Source organism: Cricetulus griseus, chromosome 5 (genome assembly GCF_003668045.3).
Source record: "Cricetulus griseus strain 17A/GY chromosome 5, alternate assembly CriGri-PICRH-1.0, whole genome shotgun sequence".
NCBI classification, from domain to species: Eukaryota; Metazoa; Chordata; class Mammalia; order Rodentia; family Cricetidae; genus Cricetulus; species Cricetulus griseus.
In genome coordinates, this window is record NC_048598.1 from 52,748,143 (window position 1) to 52,772,353 (window position 24,211).

The 24,211-nt window shown below is 39.4% G+C and overlaps 2 protein-coding genes across 4 annotated transcripts in view; both read right to left on the reverse strand.

Annotated features, from left to right (window-relative positions):
* The window catches only part of Kif14 (kinesin family member 14), a 67,016-nt gene that overhangs the window by 12,584 nt on the left and 30,221 nt on the right, over positions 1–24,211 (reverse strand). For all 3 annotated transcript variants that reach the window (XM_027417476.1, XM_027417474.1, XM_027417475.2), the window contains exons 15-23: positions 22,271–22,373; positions 21,263–21,423; positions 20,535–20,682; positions 19,724–19,876; positions 17,140–17,266; positions 14,558–14,651; positions 13,880–14,009; positions 6,011–6,111; positions 1,574–1,668 (exon numbers count right to left, since the gene is read on the reverse strand). In XM_027417476.1, the coding sequence (XP_027273277.1) occupies positions 1,574–1,668; positions 6,011–6,111; positions 13,880–14,009; positions 14,558–14,651; positions 17,140–17,266; positions 19,724–19,876; positions 20,535–20,682; positions 21,263–21,423; positions 22,271–22,373 (1,112 nt within the window). The remainder of the gene's footprint in view (positions 1–1,573; positions 1,669–6,010; positions 6,112–13,879; positions 14,010–14,557; positions 14,652–17,139; positions 17,267–19,723; positions 19,877–20,534; positions 20,683–21,262; positions 21,424–22,270; positions 22,374–24,211) is intronic.
* Positions 11,956–12,263, reverse strand: LOC100759406 (dolichyl-diphosphooligosaccharide--protein glycosyltransferase subunit 4). The gene has a single exon (XM_027417477.2). It carries the CDS (start codon positions 12,204–12,206, stop codon positions 12,093–12,095), a length of 114 nt encoding a protein of 37 aa, XP_027273278.1. The 5' UTR covers positions 12,207–12,263; the 3' UTR covers positions 11,956–12,092.

Consider the following 24,211-nt stretch of genomic DNA (forward strand, 5'->3'; position numbering starts at 1 on the left):
AGTCCACAGGGGACTAGAAGAAGAATACTAAAAAGGCAGAATAAAGGCAGAAGATGGGGAATAGCAAATGCCCAGAACAAGGATGAGAGCTTGACTTGGAAAGGAAAGCACAAAAGCCCAATCTGAAGCTACAGCTACAGTGAATGTATGTCACTATGACATGACACTAGAGTTATTTACCCAAGACAGCTAACTATATATGTTCTCTAAGATTGATGTATTCTACAATTCAATGCAAATATTTTAGATCTGTAAAAATATCGTTAAAAAATATTATAGGCTTTGAGTTGAGAAGTTACATTCCCAAAGCTAGAAAATGTCACGTCCTAGGTGCAGCAACCTCTCCCTTAGGCTCCTACTGAATGTTCAAAGAACATTTCCTCCCACTCCTTCTCCCAACTGTTTCACTAAATAGCTCCAGGCTGGCCTTAAACTCATCATCTTTCTGTTTAAACCTTCTGAGTGATTGCCAGGATTACATTATCTACCACCATCCCAGCTCCATGTCTTGGAAAACTTCAAATAAGCAAGGATCTCATATTTGACTTAAAAACACTTTTATAAAAAACCTGACTTTTGCTATTGAATAAATAAGTTTTACTGTGTGTGTGTGTGTGTGTGTGTGTGTGTGTGTGTGTGTGTATGTTTGTGCATGTGTGTGCTCACACCAACATACACATAGCCAGTGGATAACATCAACAAGTCCTAAGGATAACATCTATTTCCCTCTATTCCCATCTATTTATTGAGAAAATAACAAAACCAAACCCAATTTTTTTTTTGAAGATGAGCTATAGTTCCTTTTATTCTTATTCATATTCTATCAGGACCTTTACCAAATAGATTCATATATTAAATAGTAACTTTCAAACTTAAAAAAATTAATTGTTTATTTTATTATTTTATGAGTATAAGTACTTTGCCTACATGTATGTCTGTATCCTGTGTGCATATCTGGCAGATGGCATTAGATCCCCTGGAATTGGAGTATAGTTCTGAGTCACCATGTGGGTACTGGGAATTGAACCTGAGTTCTTTGTATGAGCAGCAAGTGATCTCAACTCCTGAGCCTGCTTGTCAGACCAATCACTTGGAACTCTTTATAAGGTTCTATATATAATAAGGTGCTCAGTGGTGCAGTGTTTGTCTAGCATGCTTACGGCCCTGAGTTCAACCCCCACACAAACCAAAACTAATTCTTCCCTTGTCCAACACACACACACACACACAGACAAGCAGCACTCTTGAGCTATCAGCAGTTTTTGGAGGGTCTTAATCATTCAAGCATCTACATACACGCCTTCTTTCATTTCCTCTTCACACACATCAAAGTATATGATATATACTCTGGTATTTCTCCTAAGGAAATAACATCTAAACATATTTTCCCATATCTGAATTAGCCACTCCACTAAAAAGCTTTAAAATAAACCAGAATTTGAGAAACAGAACAGCTATTCAATTCACATCTTCATTTTATAAAGGAAACACCGCTGCTAAGACATGAAATGATGTTCCCAAGACCACAGAGTGGAATTTTGTTACTACACGGACAATCTGATGAAAGCAGTACCTGATGAGTGTGAAGAATGCAGATTCTGAATCGGAGGGACCTGTATGTCATGCAAACAACCAGAAATTCTCCCATTCTTCATCAAACTTCTGCTCCTGAACCAAAGACAACCATAGGATTAGCTGCTATATAGCACGGGAGCATTAAGAATGTTGCAGCTGGCCAGACGTTGGTGGCCCACGCCTTTTAATCCTAGCACTCAGGAGGCAGAGGCAGGTGGATCTCTGTAAGTTTGAGGGCAGCCTGATCTACAGACCTTGTGCCAAGATAGGCTCCAAAGCTACACAGAGAAACCCCGTCTCAAAAAAGAAAAGAAAAAAAAAGAATGTGGAAACACATAATCCCAGCACTCAGAAGGCTGACAGAAGACAGAGACTTTGAGGCCAGTATGGCCTACATGAGACCCTGTCAGGGTGGATGGGGGTCAGGGAATATTCTAACATAGGCATGCATACGTGTTCATCCAACAAGGACTGACTCATTTCCATTTCTGAGCAAGAATTTTCCTATGTGCAGACACTGCCCTAACATAATTCACGAAATGGGATAAGTGTTCTTGTGCACTATTACTTAGGCTCTGAACACGGCTGTATAACCTGGCATCTGGCCACAGGGAGAAGCCTGGCACCTAGTTCAATGAGTCCTATAGGGCAGAGAGTGCTTCAGTAGTCTGGGCAGTGGAGTTGGCACGGCATCTTGGAACAGTGACCAGTGAACAGTGAAAAATAAGCACAGGCTAGCCAAGGAGGGGGCAGACTTGGGAAGCAGGGATAGTATCTGAGACACAGGCATGGGACAGGGGAAAACTGGGTAGTAACCCATGCAAAGAACCAAGCACTGTGCTGTCCATGAAGTATGGCAGAGAGGGGCGAGGGGATATGGCTGGGAGATGTGCTAGGACCAGCCTGACTTATCTAGTGGAGGAATTTAAAGAGGGAAATGACCTAGGCTAAAAAAAAAAAAGAAAAAAAAAAAAAAGCATCTAAGCAGACCTTGTGCAAAGCATGCCTGTGAGAGCAACTGCACCTGCACAGTGCCCTCAGCCTACAAATCACAGGCTTTCCCTTTACCTTGAGAACGGAACTCTCTGAGCAGTGGGTGACCTAACCCTAAATACAGGTGACCCTCTGGTATCTTCCTAGTCATACATCTAATACTGTTGACTCACCAAAAGAAAATACTGTTTATTGAAAAAGATTGTTAGCTCAAAGTATTCTGTCCACGAAACCTTAAATGTTCCAAATATAACCCTCCTGTGAATTCTCACAACAATAACGAAACCACAGAAATATGACTGAAGATAAAGGGGTACTATCAATTTCCAAGTATTTGTTTAGAGGTAAAAAGAAAAAGTAAGTTAAGCTAGGGAAAGTATTATTCTTTCGACATTGTCACATTAAACAATGTTTAAACTAAGAAAATGCTTGTCACATTCCTTTCAAAGAGTTTTCATTCAACCTGATAGAAAATTTACTTTTAACTGTCGACCATCGTATGATTTACAGGTGGCCGGACCAGGCTGTTTTATTGCGAAGCAGCTGCAGTACAGCAGTGCCAACGGTGACTCTACAGCAATCAGTCAGCATTCCCATTACCTGCAGGCATTCTCAGAGTTTGGAGTCTGTCATAAACATTCTTACAAGGTTGAAACTTCATGCACAAGGTCTCAGACTAAGAGCAACTCATTTTAAAAAAATATGATACCGTTAAATTACAGAAGTTCTCAAAAGTATTTGTCAAATGAAAACACCTGATTTCAAAATCTTGAAAAATAGGAACAGGAATTTTGGTCTTTGGGGTCACATTTTAAAACTTGTTTGATTCTTAATTGTTAACCCCTTCTTCAGCAGATGTAAGAATCACCAACATTCAGTAGGCTAAACACTAGTGTTCTCTGACTAATGACCATATTGTGGTCCACAACGCTATTTTCATGAAGCTTATACTTGTTTATAATGAACTCTTTTCTTACGGTTAAGAAGCTAGTGATCCTAAAACCCAAAGGGTTCCATAACAATTCTTTGGTTTGTTGGTCTGGTTGAAATTTGGAGAAGGTCATTACTACTCTAGGTTGACCTACTTATCTTGAGCCCTTTACATCCATTTCTATCAAGGACCATCCTTAGGTCACTTCAGTGATACAGCCCAGTAGTATCTTTCAGCCTTAAGTCAAATCACCTGTAGACCTCACTATCTGTTCACCAGTACTGGATCAGAAATTCTATCTTCTCTATGCCAGAAGAGGGCACCAGATCTCATTACAGATGGTTGTGAGCCACCATGTGATTGCTGGAATTGAACTCAGGACCTCTTGAAGAGTTCTTAACCTCTGAGGCATCTCTCCAGCCCCAGAAATTCTATCTTCTCTATATTGTAACATTAAGAAGAGTCTTTTCTCAGTGCTCAAGATTAAATGCAGGATCTCATGATGCTAGATAAACGCTTTACCTCAGACCTAAGATTTAACTATACAGGTATGCTAAACCTCAGCAACAGTCTAAGCAACCGTTACTGGACAGCACAGTAAAAGTTTACACACTTCATCTCCTACCCTCGTTATGCTCTGCAGCATTGTTCCCAAGCTGCAATCATAGAAGTCGCTGAGGCAGCCAGGGTAGCAGGTGTGCTACAGGAACCAATGCCTGGAGATGCTGCCCAGCATTCTGGTATTAGGGCTGTGACCTTTTCGCTACATTACTGTTGAGGGATGCAGATACGCTCGCCCTCTCTCTGTGTAAAAGGAGTTCAAGGTCTGTGTGGAGAATCTGTGATGCACATTTCACTCAGGATAATTCTGGTGATGTCTCAATTTCTTCATTTATAAAATGGATAGTCATAACAACACTTGACCTCGGAGGTCTGTGGTGAGTACTGGATGAGATCATCTTATCAAGTATTCAGTAAATGTTCTGCTTGTTGGTGGTTTTTTGCTTATTTTGAGACAGGGTTTCTTTATATAGCCCTGGCTATCCTGAAATTTGCTATATAGACCTGAATGGCCTTGAACTCACAGAGATCCTCCTACCTCTGCCTCATGAGTGCTACCACCAATGATAAGCTTGTTTGTTTAAGACAGGATCTTGCTGGGTGGTAGTAGCACACACCTTTAGTCCCAGCAATTGGGAGGCAAAAGCAGGGGAGGCAAAAGTTAAGTTTGATGCCAACCTGATCTACACAGAGAGACCTTGTCTCGATAACCAACCCCTAACCCTGAAAAGAAAGACAGGATCTTACTATGTTGCCCAGGGTAGGCAAGCTCCTCTTGGCTCAATTTCCCCCATATTGAGCTCCCAGGAACTCCCCACATCACCAGGCTGATAAGTATTCTTGGTGATGACAATGCTCTGTGGTTGGGGCAATGCTACTGATGTTCATACCCTGAAAACTCCCTCACCAACACTCCAGACTAAACACAGACTTAACATCTGGTGGAAACCTCAGTCATCATAAGCAACAGGAAAGTTACCATCCATCTCAAATATGTGTAAAATGGTGTTCTCTCCAGTTCTGTTTACCTAGTGCCTCTCCTCTCTCTAATGCCTGGTTCATGAGGACAGGGAGGATTTCACTTACCTGGGATTCTTCAGAACATAGTAGCCATTATAGAAATATTTGTTTTTAATAAATAACAACAACAACAAACACAGTTTTAAAGGGCCGAATGTTCCAGGCTAAGGCCTTTCCCTACCATTTGCTTCTACACTAAGAGCATTCGAGGTCTAAGCAGAGCGAGGTTTTCCATGAAGAACATCTACCCCCTATGCACAGTTTTATGTTTTGCTTTGATAGACAACACTTGTCATATATAGATGCTCTGTATCACACTGATTTATTCTTTTGTGGTGCTCAGACTAACCTGATTGTATTTAAATGTGTAACTTACAATAAAATATCAGAATATGTCAAATTCTTGAGATGTTAAAAGTAATGCAATTCCTTTTTCTTTTCCAAGTGATTTATTTTCATTTTAAGTGCATTGGTGTTTTTCTTGCATGTATGTCTGTGTGAGGATGTTGGATCTCCTGGAGCTGGAGTTACAGACATTTGTGAGCTGCCATGTGGGTGCGAGGAGTTGAACCTGGGTCCTCTGAAAGAGCAGGCAGGGCTCTTAACTGATAAGATATCTCTCCAGCCCTACAATGTTATTCCTTTTTTAGATAGGAAATTAGACTTATGCCATTCTAGGCTGCTCTTAAAACTAGTATGACAAAATGCTAAACAGTTTTGTTCATAAAGAGAACTAATAAACAATGTAATGCTATATTTACTGTAATTCGATCACTAACATTAATGCCACTTATATTTCTGGGGTCCCTATTACAGACATTTGACAGTAGTTCTCTTAATTTTACATATGCATGTATATATTAATCTGTAACTTAAATACTTGTACATACACAGAACAAGAAAAGCAATAATAAAAAAAAAAAACTTTACCTCCTTCTAGAAAGGGAAGAAACTGGAGTGCTCGTAATGTCAGGTTCCCACTCATCTTCAGGATCACAAAAGACATCCTCAGCCCTGTTACCACCATCACTCTAAGAAAAGTAAAATACAGCCTTTTCATTAATTGTGATGTTTATAATTCAGCAAAAAGGCGTAAATAACTTTATTACTTTAAAACATAAAACTAGCAAATTACATGTTATCTGCTTAGTCATAAAATATATTACTGATCAAATTTAAAAAAACTAAATTATAATAAAAAGTATATGCAGATGTCATTATAAAAATTCATTATTTTGTATGCTAACCTAAAAACCATTATTTTGAAAGCTAACCTAAACAAACTAACCATAACAACAAAAACCCCAATTACATGTGATGCTGGGAATTAAAATAAGTCTTATAAAAACAATCAAAATTATTAAATACTTCAAAAATAGTAATCTGGACTGGGGAGATGGCTTAGGCAGTAAAATTGCTACCTTGTATGCACAGGACCCGAATTTGATTCCTAGAACCCACGTAAAAAACGTAGGGTGTGAAGGTACACAGTTGTAATCCCAGTGCTAGGGAACTAGACTGGTGGATCTCTAGGGTCCACTGCTGGCCAGCCCAGTCTACTTAGTGAGCTCTAGGACAAGAGGTCACATCTATAAGGGGAAAGTGGATGATGCCTGAGGCGGTCCTCTGGCTGGCTTACACACACACACACACATACACACACACAGAAATAAAGTTAAATTTAGGGAGCTGAAGAGACACTTCAGAGGGTTAGAGAGCCCCTGCTCTTTCAGAAGACCTGGGTTCTGTTCCCAGCACCCAAGATGGTGCTGTTAGTTCCAGCTCCAGTCCACACATATGTGCACATATAACATAAAGGCACATAGATATATAAATAAAAATAAAATAAATCAAACAACAACAATTTTTTAAAAACCACTTGCATTTGGAAGAGACAGTTAACAGTAAAACTCAGGGAGAGAGAAAATAATCTGGCAGTGTTACGGTGCAATCCTGGATTGGGGAAATGTCTCAGTGATAAATAATTGCTTGCTTAATTCATGTGAAGTCTTGTATCTCATCCCCTGAACACACACACACACATTACTTCTTGGTTGAATATACTAATGATAATCTACATGTTAGATATTTAAGCAAGCTCAATTAAAATTCTACCTACATCCATACTACAGAGCTTGATTCAGAGAGTGCAGCATGTGTAAAAACTAAGTAAAGAACTTCGAAGATAGGATGGAGAAGTGGCTCAGAGGTTAAGAGCACTGACTGCTCTTCCAGAGGTCCTGAGTTCAATTCCCAGCAACCACATGATGGCTCACAACCATCTATAATGAGATCTGGTGCCCTCTTCTGGCATGCAGGCAGAACACTGTATACATAATAAATAAATAAATCTTAAAAAAAAAAAAAAACCAAGCAAACCTAAATTGCTGTTATCAGAGTATTAGACACATTAAAAAAAAAAAAACCCACAATGTCTAAGAACTTTGAAGAATATGTGAAAGCAGGAAGTCAGTTCAACAATGAGCTACATACAAGGGTTTAGTGTGTGCATCAGGACAAGAGTGAGCAAATGCCTTCAATGCTGTTTTAAATACATTCGTTATTGTAAAATCAGAAATTATTAATAAATAGAAACACAAATAGAAAGTAACCCCTCACAGGCCCCCCGTGTAGATAGAAACAGTCACTGCTCAGGGGTTCTCAGGGGTTAAGAGCACAAGCTCCTCTTGCAGAGGACCTGGGTTTGGATCCCTGCACCCACATGGTAGCTCACAACCATCTACAGTTCCAGTTCCAGGAGATCTGATGCCCACTTCTGAATCTGGAGGGCACCAGGCATTCATGTGGTACACACAAACACATACAGGCAAAACACATACTTAAAAAAAAAAACAAAGGAATATACTTTGCTTTCCAGGAATAAACACTCCTTGCTCATGGTAGAAGTTTTTTTCATTCTTTGGTTTTGTGTGTTTGTTTTTATTTTTTTTAAAAAGGTCATTCAGATTTGGTTTGGTTTGGTTTGGTAGGTTTCATTCAGGATTTTTCTAGTTATGTTCATATTAGTCTTCTGAGTGCTAGGATGTATGTGCCACACACACAGTTGTTTTGTTTTGTTTTTAGTTACTCTAAGCATCATAAGATGAACTGCGACAGGTTCTACAATACTTCACACAAAACAGGGCTTATCTTTTCCCTGGCGCCCTGAAAGTGTGCGCTGATAAAGTTGACTGGAATCAGTACCTTTTTATTCCTCTCTGTTTCTTCCTCTTTCTACCCTCTAGCTCATTCTTTTTAGTTTTGTTTTAGTTTTTTTGGCCACACTCTCACGTGTTTCAGACTGTTTTCTATTATGAAAGGCTATCCCTGCACCACTGATCTGATAGCCTCAGCTTCTGATGTGCTGGGATTACTGGTATGCACTACCACAGCTGGCTCTCACTTGTTTTTTTAAAATCATTGTTTTTTGAATCTACTTCATTGACAAACTTTTAAAATTATTATATGGCTGTTCCTCCATTAAGCCATCTTTCATATCATTTCCTAGAATATTTTTCTTTTCTAGAAGACTAAAATTTAGGGGGCTGGAGAGATGACTCAGAGGTTAAGAAGACTAACTGCTCTTCCTATAGGTCCTGAGTTCAATTCCCAGCAACCACATGGTGGCTCACAACCATCCGTTATGAGATCTGGTGCCCTCTTCTGGCCTGCAGTTACGCATGCAGACAGAACACTGCATACATAATAAATAATATTTTTTTAAAAAAGAAAAAGACTCAAATTTAATATATAGGGAGGGCTCTTAGGCAACATACCATAAGAGATACTTCAACATCCATGCACATTGCTAGAATATTTACAATACTACAATTACCAGGAAATGGAAACCAGCCTAGATGTCCATCAAAAGATGAATGTATAAAGAAAATGCAATATATATACACAATGGAATTTTATACAACTGCCAAGAACACTGAAATCATAACATTTGCAGAAAAATGAATGGAACTGGAAATCATTATGTTAAGCAAAATAAACTAGATTTAGAAACACAGTGGTATTTAGTTGTTTTCTCTTATATGTGGAACTTAGATTTAAAATTGTGTGTGTGTGTGTGTGTGTGTGTGTGTGTGTGTGTGTGTGTGTGTGTACATATGTATAATAGGGGATCATGAGAAGGTAGGAGGAAGAGATCTAGCCAAGGGGAGAAAAAGAAGATGGTGATGGAATACACGTGACACAAAAGCAAAAGAGATTTAGAGGGGAAGGGGACCAGCCACAGAGTCCTGCCAGACAGAAAGGGCAGAGAAATGAATGAGAACAAAGCATAGTAACACACGCACGCACACACACTAAAAAGTATAAACAGATAATATGGACAGCGAGGTAGCTCAGGGGTTAGGGCATTTGCTGCAAAGCCTACTGACATGAGTTTAAGCCCCAGGACTCAAATGGTGGAAAGGGAGAATCAGTTCTGCCCTCTGACATTTACACCCACACACTGCCTGCCTCTCTTACACACACACACACACACACACACACACATACATACACACACACACACACACACACACACACACATAAATATAATAAAAGTAAATAAATCTAAAAAGGCATAAAATTATATTGGTGATATAATTTTTAACTGATCTTGTTATCTTAATTTAAAGACCATTTGTGCTTTTATTTTTTGAGACAGAGTCTCATACATGAAGAGTTAGCCTTGTACTTTCTATGTGGTCAAGGATAACACTGAACCCCTTGGATTCCTGAGAGCTAAGATTACAATAAATGCCATCTTTCTTTAAATCATACACTTTTTCAAGTCTCCAAAGATCTAATTCCTTAGTTGCCACTTTTTTTTTCCTCACCAGTATTCCTTTACTTACTTTCCTCTGACTTATTATCTTCTAGATTGAGTTAATTATCTTCACTTTTGGTTAACTAATTCACAAATTAAAGCTATTACAACACCCTCTAGGCTTAACATATAATATTTTCATTAATATTGAGCATTATATAAGCACTTAGAGTGTAATTCTAGCAGTCACATAATTTAAACATGAGATATCTGACAAATATTAGTACTACAATTTAATATGTTGCAATTACTTTAGGGATAATAAAATAACAACATAAAAGAAGATAACTCAAGTTAATACCTCAAAAATACCATAATAATTTTCTTTAAAAAAAAAAATCTTGCATAGTGGTTTACACCTGTAATCCTAGCAGGAGAGTCTCTGCATTTTAGGACAACCAGGGCTACCTAGAGAGACTTTGTTTCAAAAAACCAAAACAATTTGTAATCACATATGTGTGTGTTTGTGTGTGGGCAAGCAGTACAGCTACCCGAGGAGGCTGGAGTTTTTGAACCCTAGGGAGCTGGAGTTACAGGTGACTGTGAGCTGCCCAATGTAGGTGGGAAGAAAACTTGGGTCCTCAGCAAGAACAGTATGGGCTCTTAACCACTAAGCCATTTCTCTAGCCCAAATTTTATCTTATTCAAAGACATAAACCTTAAAATAAAAATGTAGAAGATTGAACAATGGCCCAGTAAATTCTCTGAATTAAAATACATTCATACACAAATTAAAAATGGCTTAAATAGTCAGATGTGGTGGTGGACCCTTCTAATTCCAACAGGTAATAGGATCAGAAGTTTAAGGTCATCTTTAGCTACACAGCAAATCCAAGCCCAATCTGTGCTATATGACATCCTATCTCAAGATGAAAGAAAACAAGCAGAAAAGAAAAAGCCTATATAACAAAATAAAACCAGTAAGAAGCTCACACAGAGGTGGGGAAATGGCTCAGTTAAATGTTTGCTAGCCAAGCATTAGGACCTGAATTTGCAAACTTAATTTGGGGTCTCAGATCTGGAGAAACAGACAGGCAGATTCCTGGAGCTCAACAGTCAGTCATCTAAGCTGAATTATGAGCCCCAGGTTCAGTGACAAACCTTACCTGCAAAAATAAGGTGGAGAAAAATCAAGGAAGACACCTAACATCGAAGTCTGGTCTCCACTCACACACCTTTGTGGATGTGCAATCACACACACACACACACACACACACACACACACACACACACACACACACACACACGTGCCATACCACAAAAAGATCACATAATCAGGATGTGATTAGAATGAATAATTAGAATAAAAACAAAACACCAATTAACAAAACTTTTGTCAGGCCCGGTGGCACATGCCTTCAACCCCAGCTCTCCAGAGGCAGAAGTAGGTAAGTCTGTGAGGCTGAGGTAGACTGGTCTACACAGATAATTCCAGGCCAGCCACGGGGGCCAAAGGAGGCCCCGTCTGGGAAAACTGGAAGAAGACAAAGGATACTTTACCATAAAGAAGCAAAGTTAAACCTCAACTTCCCTAGTTACTAAAATACAAAGTGAAACACATGCCTAACATTAGTTTGTGGCAACATACCGTACTTCATTACCATTTTGGAAAATATAAGGCAAGAAAACACATGTTAAAAAGTAACAAAAAGATGCTTTTGACTGTGATCAATGAAAGCAACAATTGGAAACACCCAGAAGACAACAATGGGAAAATACATAGGATAGGGAGATGATTTCAGACTATGTGACTTGCTGAAGCACAAATGCAAAGCTTGTAAAGCACACAGTTTTAAAGACAGATTCAGCACTGAATCACTGTCAGACTTAAACTGTGTTGAAGCAAATCAGAAAAACTCTGCTGGCATGCGCAAGGAAAGCAGACTCACACCGCTGTGCATGCTGGGGATTATATATATATATATATATATATATATATATATATATTTGTATTGGGGGAGGGAGTAGAAAAGAAAGCAGCCCCTATACTGAGCCCTATTCAGTGGCAGCTTCTTGTTCCATAGGGTTAAGGAAGACTTTGAGGAAATAAAAGTTGTTTGGAAAAATCCAGGTGTAGTTGCTTTGTATGCTGTGATGGGTAGGAGAGATGAAGTGAAGTGTGAAGGCCCCTCACACCCTCCATCTTGCCTCAGACTATGTCCTGGAACCCTGGGGCGGAGAGCGCTACTTTCATGCCTGCTTCTTGGGATTGTTGACTGCCACGCAGTGATAGAGAACTACAAGCAAGAAAAGCGACACGCCCAGCATGTTGGCGAAGATGGCGAGCTGCACGTCCGTGATCATCCTGACTAGCTCCACTCGGCTCCGACGCCCCCGCTGTACGAGCTCGCTGGGGATTTCAGTAACCCACGGGTTTCCCCTTCTTGAACAAGATTGTGCCACTTCTGTATTTTATTTGGGGAGGAGCAGAGAGTCTGACAGGGTCTCACACAGTCTGGCCTCAAACCCACTATGTAATTGAGATGGGCCTCCAACTCCCTATCTTTCTGCCTCTGCATCTCAAGTGCTGTGATCACAGGCATGCATGACCATACCCAGCTGCATTTTAAGAAGTGAGCACTAATAAATGTTAAGTCAAAGATGGCAGTTAGTAAGTTATTCATGTGGTACAATGAAACTTACTAACAAAAATCTTTTTTTTATAACATAATCATGTATATTTATTTACGTGTAATTTCATGATCTCTTTTATCAGCAATTATTTTTACAAAGCTAATATATATATATATATATATATATTACACATATACACATATGTGTGTGTGTTTGTGTGTGTATAAAGACCTAATTAAATTAATATTAGATTCCTTCTTTTTTGTACTTGGTGCCTTTTGTCCTTCCATTACAAAAATCTTAAATATTTTTCTTTATATTGTACTGTTTGGGCTATTCGAAGTTGGGCAAGCAAAAGGGATTGTGCTATTAACAACACTGAATTTACTGACATTAAGAGTTCATTATTTAGCCAGGCGTTGGTCACGCATGCCTTTAATCCCAGCACTTGGGAGGCAGAGGCAGGTGGATGTCTGTGAGTTCGAGACCAGCCTGGTCTACAAGAGCTAGTTCCAAGACAGCCTCCAAAGCCACAGAGAAACCCTGTCTCGAAAAAAAGAAAAAAAAAGAAAAAAAGAGTTCATTATTTTCTTTAAAGTTCCAGTATTTTTAAGTTTCATAAATAATATCTATGATCATGGAACTACTAGGGCTTGTAAAAGTTAAGCACCTGGTGAAGGGTTATGTAAGCACTAATGGCTATTTACACTACCCAGGGATGAGCCAAGGCGCCAGTGTCTTGCGTTTCTGGAGTCTTAAGGTAGAATACAGAAATTCTGTAAGGGAAAGATCCCTGAAAATAATTTCAAAAGACACTTACAAAACAGTTCCCAACATATCCCACAAACTAAGAAAATATTTAAAAAACTGTTATGAAGTACACTTGTTACAATTTTAAAATAAATTTATTATCTTTCTAAAGAAAAAAAAAGAACACTAGCTGCTCTTCCCGAGACCATGGATTCCATTTCCAGGACTCACATGGTAGCTCACAACCCTTTGTAACTCCAATCCCAGGGGATCCGACACCCTTTTCTGACGCTGAGGGTACTAGGCACACATGTTATGCACACAGACATTCATGCAGGCAACACACACACACACACACACACACACACACACACACACACACACACACACACGTAAATAAATAAATAAATAAATAAATAAATAAATAAACAAATATTTTAAAAACAGTTTGCAGAGATTTTACTGGGCAGTGATGGTAAAAAGCCTTTAATCCCAGCACTCAGGAGGCAGAGGCAGGTGGATCTCTGTGAGTTTGAGACCAGCCTGGTCTACAAAAGCTAGTTCTAGGACAGGCTCCAAAGCTACACAGAGAAATCCTGCCTCGAAAAAACAAAAACAAACAAAAAGTTTACAGAGATTTTAATATCACAAACCTCATAAAACTCTTTCATTGCTGCAAGTTTAGATTCAAACTTTTCCAGACTCCAGAAAGTTGAGATCCCAAGCTGCAGGTTACGAACTCGAACAGAAGTATCAGAACGACCTCTGTCTGATGTATCGTGCCTGGAAAAAAAAGTCAAAGGGAAATCTTAACCTGAAACATAAAAACACTCATGGGGGCAGAGACATGGCTTAGTGGCAAAGAACACACCACTCTTCCAGAGGGCTCAACATTGGTCTCAAGCATCCACACTGCACAAGCACCTGTAACACTAGTTCCAGGGACCCTGACATCCTTTCTGGTCTCCAATAGCTACTGTGTGCACATGGTAGATGTAAACTCATATAGGTATACACACATATACATTATAAATAAATAAATATTTTAAAAAGCTGGATTGCAAGCCTGGGTGGTGTGACTTAGTGATATAGTACATGCATAGCAAACATGAGGCCATGGATTCATCTCCAGTACAACAAAAATAAAATAAAAATGGTATGCAGATAAACAAAATAACCAACCTAAATAAAAAGCAGTAAATTCTTTAAAATGAACTACTCAACCTCTGTGTCAGGGAGTATGGTATCTGCTCTTTCCTGGAAAGACTTCAGAGAAACTTAAATGAAAAATGTCAAGTACAAACAGGTTATCGGGTATAAAAACTACTCACCTGCCAAAAACATAGTACTTTTTAAATCTGTCACTGATGGCATTAGCTTCCTGGATCATCATGGAGAGTTTCATGGAGCTCCAATTTGGCTGAACTAAGACAAAGTATACAAATTAGAACCAAAATGCATGTCTGATCACTAGCATATATCACTAGCTAGAATAATTTCATAAAAATACTGACATTAGGGGCTAGAGAGATGGCTCAGTGGTTAATACCACTGGCAACTCTTCCAGAGGACCTGGGTTCAGTTCCCACGTGGCTGCTAATGACCAACCATCTGTAACTCTGGTTCAAAGGGACCTGATGCCCTCTTCTGGCCTCTGTGAGCAACATACATGAACATGGTACAGAGATATGCATGTAAGCAAAACATATATAAAAGGTAAAATATAAAATGTAAAATAATATTAAAAATGGCATTAAGTGAATGGTTTTAATCTTGTATCAACAAGCTTTTTGTTTGTTTGCTTGCTTGTTTTTTGTTTTTGAGACTGGGTTTCTTCGGGCAACAGCCCTGAGTGTCCTGGAACTCACTCTACAGACCAGGCTGGCCTCAAACTCAGAGATCTGCCTGCCTCTGCCTCCTAAGTGCTGGGATTAAAAGGGTGCTTTAATTGAAGAATTCTCTTCAATCTTAAAAGTCAAGATAGTCTTTACATAAAGTGAGTTGTCTTGTATGTGGAGGTTAAAACAGAGAAAAGGATACTGGAAGAGAAGAACAGCCTACTGCCCTTTCCTCTTTCTTTTAATGAGGTTTTTCTTCTTTTTTAATACTAAATGTTTATGTTTTATTTATTGGGGAGGGCATAAAATGCCATGATGCTCATGTGCAGGTAAGAGGGCCATTTGTGGGAGTTGGTTCTCTCTGTTCACCATGCGGGTCCTGGACCCTGAGTCCTCAGGTCATCAAACTCGGAGGCAAGAGCCCCACATGACCAATGAGCTTACCAGTCCGAATGTATTTTTTCTAATGCTTACTTCTTTCTTTACTATTTCATCTTTCTAAATCACCAAGTAAGGTCTACCATAGGTTAATTTATAAAGAATACACTGTTACGATAAATCTTTCTGCCACTCTCTTGATCCTTTTAAATTTACTTTTCTTTTTTTTTATTTTATTTATTTATTATGTATACAACATTCTGCTTCCATGTATATCTGCACACCAGAAGAGGGAATCAGATCTCATAACGGATGGTTGTGAGCCACCATGTGGTTGCTGGGAATTGAACTCAGGACCTCTGGAAGAGCAGTCAGTGCTCTTAACCTCTGAGCCATCTCTCCAGCCACCCCCCCTTTAAATTTTCTAGACAAATACAAAAATTAAAAAGGTTATCTGGAGATATGGCACCACAGAGAAACACCTGTTTATCATGGGGCCTTGCTTTAATCACACACACACACACACACACACACACACACACACACACACACACAAATTAAACAACAAAAGTAAAGAAGAGCAATCTAGCTTACAGCTCCATTTCCATACTGTAAAGTTAAGATTTCTCCCTGCAGGGCTGGGGACTTAATTCAGTTTCTCGAATGTGGAGCACATTCCTTACAACACTTGCCCCTAAATCTGCCATGTTATCACACACATTTTCTCTACATTATGTCAAACATAAAGCTATGTTTTATCCCACAGGTGATCTTCACCATCAGTCTTCAGTGGTGATGAAAGCTTTCGCGTGAAGACTGGCAACAAGGTAAACAGCCCCACTCTCCTGACTTCTGTTCAACCAAGTAGTGTGAGGCCTAGCCAGAGAAACTGCCAAGGAAGAAATGGAATGCAAACTGAAAAGGAAGAAGCTGCCTATGTAGAGAAGAGGATGGGCACCTGAAGACTTCACCAAAACTACACTGCAATGACACTATGAGAACAACCCACTCAACAGCACCAGAGCTGGGGCATTGCTCAGTATTGAAGTGCTTGCCTAGAACGCACAGAACCCTCAGTTCTGTGACCAGCACTTACACACCAAAAGCAATGTGATACTCAAGAATACATTTCACCAAAGAAGGCAAAGATCTCTATACTGAAAACTATGCAACTTTGATGAAAAAAAACTAGACATAAATAAATAGAAAGACAGTATTTATACACTGGAAGAATAAACATTGTTAAAAGAACTACACTGGCTAAAACAGTGATTCAGTAAGCTCCTTAACAAAATTCCAATGGCATCTTTCACAGAAATAGAAAAACACCTCATTTGGGGCTACAACTTCACTAATTAATTTGGGGGTGGGAAAACACAAACGTTCAGTCTATGGGGCTGATACAACAACTCTAAAAACAGTATTTAAAAACCATTCATACAACTATATTTACATACAAAAAACTAGCATCTAGAACTAGATAGCATCTATCTATCTATCTATCTATCTATCTATCTATCTATCTATCTATCTGGTACTAGAGATTAAACCCAGGGCTTTCTGCATACTGGAAAACACTGGACCACTAAATTACCTCCTCAGCCAAGCATATGCAAAGGCAGCTAACACTTCAGTCAGTAATTATAAGCAGATATACAACTTTAGAAAAGTATACGTTAACATCAGTATGTACTCACTTGTAAAGGTTTTATCTCTATTTCCCCGATTCTCCTGAAGAATTTGTACTTCTTTGGCAATTTTTTGCTTTTCAATTTCTAAAGCTTCTAGGATTCTTGCATGGCGGATGCTATGGTCTTCTAAAGCCTAATAATATTCATTCATATAGACCAGCAGATGAGGATATGCAAAGAGAGAATTTATAAAATCAGAGAAGTTGGATATTTGCTTCACCATACTAGCCACTTTGCTGCTTATATACACCTTATAACATGTTATTTATTTTACATATACACAAGAAGATATTTTTAAAAAGCAGTTAATCAGGACAGCAAAGTGGTACTTGACACCAACACCTGATGCCCTGAGTTCCATCTCCGGGACTCATGTGGCGGAAAGAGACAATCAATCCCAAAAGTTGTCCTCTGACCCCCCACATATGCACTATGACATATACACAGAAAGGAAGAGTCTGGAAAACAAACAAACAAACAAATAAACGGATTAATAGGGACTGGGGAGGCAGCTCAGCAGGCAAAGTACTTGCGGGCACGGTATGAGGAGTACGTTTGTGTCCCTAGCAGCCACATAAAAATTTGGGATTCAGGGTTATAGCAGATGTAATCCTGGCACTGTGGGGAGGAGACAGCTGATGGCTGGAGCTCACTGGCTACCCAGTGCTGCCAAAAACAGAAGATTCCAGGTTCAGTGAATGACCCCGTCTTAATAAGCAAGGTAGAGAAGAGACCGAGGAGGACATCTGATGTCAATCTCTGGCCTCTACATATGCCCATATGTTCAGGCACACCATGAGTGCACAGAGTACATACACATGCATACCACCCCCAAAGAGACTGATCGCTCCAATGCTATAATGAAATTTCATCTTACTGCACTCCTTTCATTAAGAATACATGGTTAACATATTTTACTAAACACAAAAGTTTTCTAAAAACTGATTTATAAACTTTCTTAATGATTTTCCTCATAAAATCATTAGGATTCTAAGAATTTATTTATAATTATCATGTTTGTGTGATTGTGGGGGGGGGAGGGTGGACACGCCAAATGCAGATATGGAGGTCAGATAACAATTGTACAGGCAGTTCTCTCCTTCTGCCTTAGTAGGTTCCCGGGATCAAACGCAAGTCACCAGGCTTATGTGGCATGCTCTTTACCTGCTGAGCCATTCCACTGGCCCATCAGAAAGAATATTTTTCTTCCCATTGCTAGTAAGTAAGAGTCTTTGGAGTAAAAGGTGTTAGACTGGGGAACTTACAATAACTAAGAAGATTTGTTGACTAAAGTTAAAAGATATGAACTAAATAATGTTTCCCAGGATTTAAAAGGCTGTTTCCCTCCCAATGTCTCCAACCTAGTTAATTGGTAGTGTGCTCCTAGCACACTATACTGTCAGCGTCTGAGTGACTGGGAGCATTTTCTTCCCCCACAACCTCAGCTCTGCTCTTCCTCATCCCACAAACATGGAAAACAGAGAAAGTAAGTCTACTACTTGAGACAAACTTTAAGATCAAGAAGTGGAACACACCTAGGAGAAACCACTCGGGGTAGAACATTTGATACCCACTTCTATCTTGATGAGGATAAAGACAGTCTTCTGGGGCCAATGTGAAACAGCCAAACACATTGTGGTACACACCTTTAAGCCCAGCACTTGGGAGGCAGACAAATCTCCACAAGTCTGAGACTAGCCTGGTCTACCTGTCAATTCCAGGCTTCTCTCAGCCCCACAATTTGCATTTCTAACAGGTTCCTAGAAGAAACTGATGTTTCTCATCCAGAGAACACACTTTAAGAACCACCAATGTGGGGCTGGAGAGACAGCTCAGCAGTTAAGGGCATGGGCTGCTCTTCCAGAGGACTTGGGCTTGGTTCCCTGCACCCACTTGGTGGCTCACAACCATTTGTAATTGCACTTCTAGGGGGATCTGACACCCTTTTATGTCCTCTTTGGGCACCAAGCATACACCTGATACACCTGATACACCTGATACACACACACACACACACACACACACACACACACACACACACACGCCAGTGCACAGACAAAACATTCATACATATAAAATCAATAAATCTTAAAAAAAAAAAGAAAACCACAAAACCCACCAGCAGAAAGACAAGAAATGCCAAAAATGTTATCAATGTGGTTGAAGATGTGAACACAATAATGCTCTAGTTTTATCTTTGTTTTGTGAACTTGGCTGTTTCACATTGGCCCCAGAAGACTGTCTTTATCCTCATCAAGATAGAAGTGGGTATCAAATGTTCTACCCCGAGTGGTTTCTCCTAGGAAACCACTGCTCTATCAGGATGTGATCCAATATAAAGACTTTCCTTTTCTTCCTACTGTATTTTGGGACCATTATTTAGCATGACAGGCAGTTGCAGACATATGAAAAGAAAATTAGAATGGAACTTAAAAAAAGATGGCTGTATGCCTCCCAGAGTGTTTGGGGATGGTGGGTGAGCAGAGCCAGGGCAGAGGCTCTCAGTCAACAGGGGCCATTCCCATCTAGAGACCTTGTGGCTCTTTCATCAAAAGCGGCTCCCCCCAGAACAGCCAAGACGTGAAGTTACCTGCTTTGTAGCCAAAGTCTCCATCTCCAGCCGCCTTTTGTTCACATATACTTCCTGTTCAAGATGCTGCTTTGCCTTTTCCAACTCCTCAATTTTGTCATTAGCTTTCTGGTTATTTATTTCCTCCATTTTCTTCCTTTGCGACTCCTCTCTCTTTAAACAACATTAATAAGAATTAACTCAGGCAAAAATGCAGAGCAATTTTTCATAAAACAGTGGTCCTAGGGCATCAAAGGTCCCCTTGTGATCAATGAACAAGAATTCACCTACAACAAAGTCGTCCTGGAACACTCTCCTTTCACTTAGGTTAAGTAATCTAATCAAGCATGAATGCCACTCATCCAACTTTGGGGGGTATGTCCTCGAAAATGGGATTCTGGGGCTGAAAGGTTGCTACTAAATCAGCATGAAGAGCCACAACTCCTGTGTTGCTGGGCAGGGGTCTATTTTCCTCTCCCAGCAGCCATGATCTACCTTGTTGCTTGGAAATGTGTAGCTCTAAACCTAGTATCAGACACTCCTCTAGCTACATTTTTAAGAACTTTTTTTTTTTTGGGGGGGGGAGTGTCTCATTTCATGTATCCCAGGCTAGCCTTGAACTTGCTGTGTGACTGAAGATGTCCTTGAACTCCTGATCCTCCTGCCTCCACCACTCAAGTGCTGGGATGTACAACACCACACCCAGTTTACAGATCAAACCCAGGCATACAAGACAAGTACTCCACCATTGAGCGTCAGCTCTGAGGCAATCAATTTTAGTCCCACACCACTTTAGGAAACTATGAGAGAAAAGGCAAACTCTGCTTGTTACCAGTTCTGCTTCCAGGGCTCGGATTTTGCTTTCATATGCAGCTTTTTGGGAAGAAAGCTCTTGCTGAGCCATTTCTTTTGCAATTTGAATTCCTTGCATCATTTCTTCCTTTGCCTTCAACTGGGCATCTTTTATTTCTGCTTCAAGCCTACAAATTAGCAAGATAATTTTAGAACAGTGAATATTTTATATACCTAAGCAGTCTTCAGTTATATTAAAATAACATTTAAATCTGAAATTTTAATTTTTGGTATTCTATCTACAGTGTTTTCAGATTTTTCACTGGTTTTGAATTGTATCCATATGGAAAAATAGAACAGGATGAAAATGTGATTACTCCCAACTTAGTTGTTATTGCAGATGCCAGATATTTAAATTAATATATTTCCTAGTGAGTAAAGAAAATATATCATATAAAATGCTATAGTAAACATTCTAGTAAATATTATAGTTAACACAGTGAACCAATATAAGATATTTATTTTTAGGTTAAGCTAACAATGCTGCAATTCCACTTTAATACACAATAGACTCTTTTTGAAACAGCATCCCAAGCTGGCCTTCAACATGCTCTGTACCTGAGGATCCACTGACTTACAAAGTGCCCCTTCCACTTTAGTCTGTGCAGTGTTTCAGGGTCTCTGAACTAGGCTGCATCCTTGTGAGCATTTAACTATGATGCACACTTTCCTTGCACACATATGCTTCACACCAGCGATGACACTTACTGTGATCTCTGTGCCCTAAGTAATTCATTTTTGGCAAACTCAAAGTCTTTTGGACCTTCCACTGTGACATTATGTCTACTTGATGGTCTTATCCCTTTCTGGACTTCAACTGGATGATTAAATCTAAAATAATGATCTCCACCGAGAATCACCCGATCACCCTGAAACACAAAAAGAAAGTATGATTTAAGGTAAGTCTAAATGAGAAAATTACAAACTTTTCCTAAAAAAGAAAAAAAATTCAAAAATTTGAGGAGAAAATAATAAAATATTGACAATGGTTTCCTGTGTGAGACACAGTTTTAGTGTTTTATATTTTCCATTCCTTTAACTCCACAATTCAAGATGACACAGTATTATTGATGACAGACATTAAAATTATAGCAACTGTCACATTTGTTATTTTCCATATGTCAAATACTGTTGGGTAATTTACATTTGCATGTATGTTTGTGTATATCTAAAAAAAAAAATCTCATTTACATCTCACAACAACATGTCATTCCAGTGTTGGGAAAGAGGGAATGAAATGAAACACATGGACTTTTTGAGTAATAGCTGACACTCACTGAGCATCGACCCTTTGGAGCAATGGTGTAAAACTATACATGAATTATTTTTAGTTTAATTCCCCACCACACCTGAAAAGCAGACCATTATTCTGGGTTTGCCTTCAGCAGTTTAAACCAGTTCTCCTGAGATAGCTGTTAACAGCATTCTAAAAGTGTCCTCACTAGATAGTGCTGGTCTTCTTCACAGGACACACAATGAAGCTGTCAGTAGTAAACCCTGGTTCACACCACTGTAACTTCTCTTTGTACAAATGAATTAACTACTACTACTAATGAATTAACCAACAGAACTTTTGAAATGAAAAAGTTCTCAATTCAGATTAGTGACTCAGGGGAGAAAACATGAACATAGATGAATGCCATGACTGGGGGCGGGGATAGAAAACATGAACACCTACAGCTGACAGCTTCTGCCACTGTAGCCCCATTGACTTACATGATGTAATACTGTGGGCTCCGAAATGTGCATCCCATTTACATATGTCTTTGCTTCTCCAGCTGGGACAATACTCACTGTTCCTCCAAAATTTCTGATAGTACTATTAAAATAAAAAAAAGCATTGTTACAATTACAGGAAATTTTAAAAAGAAAAGATAGGAGGGAATAAATCTGCTTAGATTATTTCTTTGGTAATAAGTTCACACCAATTTGTAGCAACAATAATCTTAAGTTATTTTTATTTTTCCTCCAGATACACTTTAGAGTTTGGTGAAAAACAAAAACAAAACACCAGCATCCCTATATCTGCCAGTGTAGGAAGAAGTTCCATTATATCTTGATTAACTTCTGGGGGAGGGCACTAAAACCTTCCCTGCAAATGAAAAAAGTACACAGAAAAAAGTTCAAGGGAAAAAAAAAACAATCGAATATTGATAATAGGTTACTTCAAGACAGCGTTTTTATGTGCTTTTATTTTTTCTAAGTTTCTGGTTTTGTAACTGACTGCATCACTTGTCCTAGAAAGGGACTTTACTAATGGAAGAGTGAGGTATTATACAGGAGGAAAAGCAAGGAGACGAAAGCACCTTCTTATCCATCTAACTAGACACCCTTGACAGGAAGATCTGTAAAGAATCAGTTGCAAATGTCACACACACATTTGGGGAGACTTTCTTATTCAGAATAGGAAATTTCACAGGCTGTCTAGACAGAAACAGAAAACTACAGCAGAAGCCAAGACCTCACCAGAGACCCTTAGCATTGATTAGGCCCTGAGACTTGAAATTAGAGAATAATAGTTGAATTAAAACACCCCCCGCCCCAAAACGGATCTGAGCAAGCTCACTGCTGGGCAGTGTGCCTCTCCCATCAGGATACTGTTTAAGCCAGGGAGTTTTAGCAGTCTCACTTATCCTGCTCTCGTCCCTCTCCTACTTCCATCTACTCTCATCAGAGGTCCACAGCCAGCATCCTGAATCCCGACCAACCCAGTTTCAACCACCAATCTCCTTTAAAAACCACTATTCTCCATGTGAGCCCATTTCACAGAGGCAACTCAATTTCACTGAGTCCTTCTTCAGGGAGAGACCTCAAATCTCAACCTGCATGCCAGCCCTCTAGGAGGCTTTTCTCTGAGAAACTCTCCCAGGGAGCATGCCATTTGGTGCTTATCTGGTACTTGACATAGGGATTAATGAGCACTGAAGTCTTCATTCATTGAACCCCCATGAGCCAGATACGGTCAGCGGTGAAGACAGATGTGAAGGCAGCTCTCTCTCATGAGCATAATGGTCTAGTGAGTAAGATAAATGCTGACGAGCCTACTAAATGGACAGGAGAGGGCTCAAGACAAGTAATAGACTTCCAACCCTGCACTGGGCTCTTCATTGTAGGGGAAGCTGTAGCCACGCCTTCTTAGGGGCTGGCTACAGGTATGCCTGACCACGCTTGTGAGGGCGTGGTCAGAGTGACGTAGTGTGACTGCATTTGCGGTTTAGGTTTCTCTTTAGTACTTGCTGTACAGACTGCTGACCCACCGGCTGGCTAGGATGCTCTGTAAGTAAGGCTTTTCCCTATTAAATACCCTTATATTTCTACCTGACTCCGTATTGGTAATTTCCCACTATACTTCATTTTATTGGTTTAGTTCTGTTATCTGTGCCACTGATGTAAATGATGCTGTACTTATTTGTTATATAAAATAGTTACCAGAGTAGCAAAAGGGCCTAAAAAACTTATGTGCCCTACCAAATTAAAAGACTCATTAAGAAACTCAAGTGATCAGAGCCATACAGTGTTACAACAGAGTCCCATATTTTTTATAAATAGTCACAAGAGAAACAATAAAATACTTAGTATAAGGTCCAAGGAGAACTGATTACTCATACAGAAATTGATTTTGATCTTTAGTTCACACAGAACTTCAAAAATCTAAAG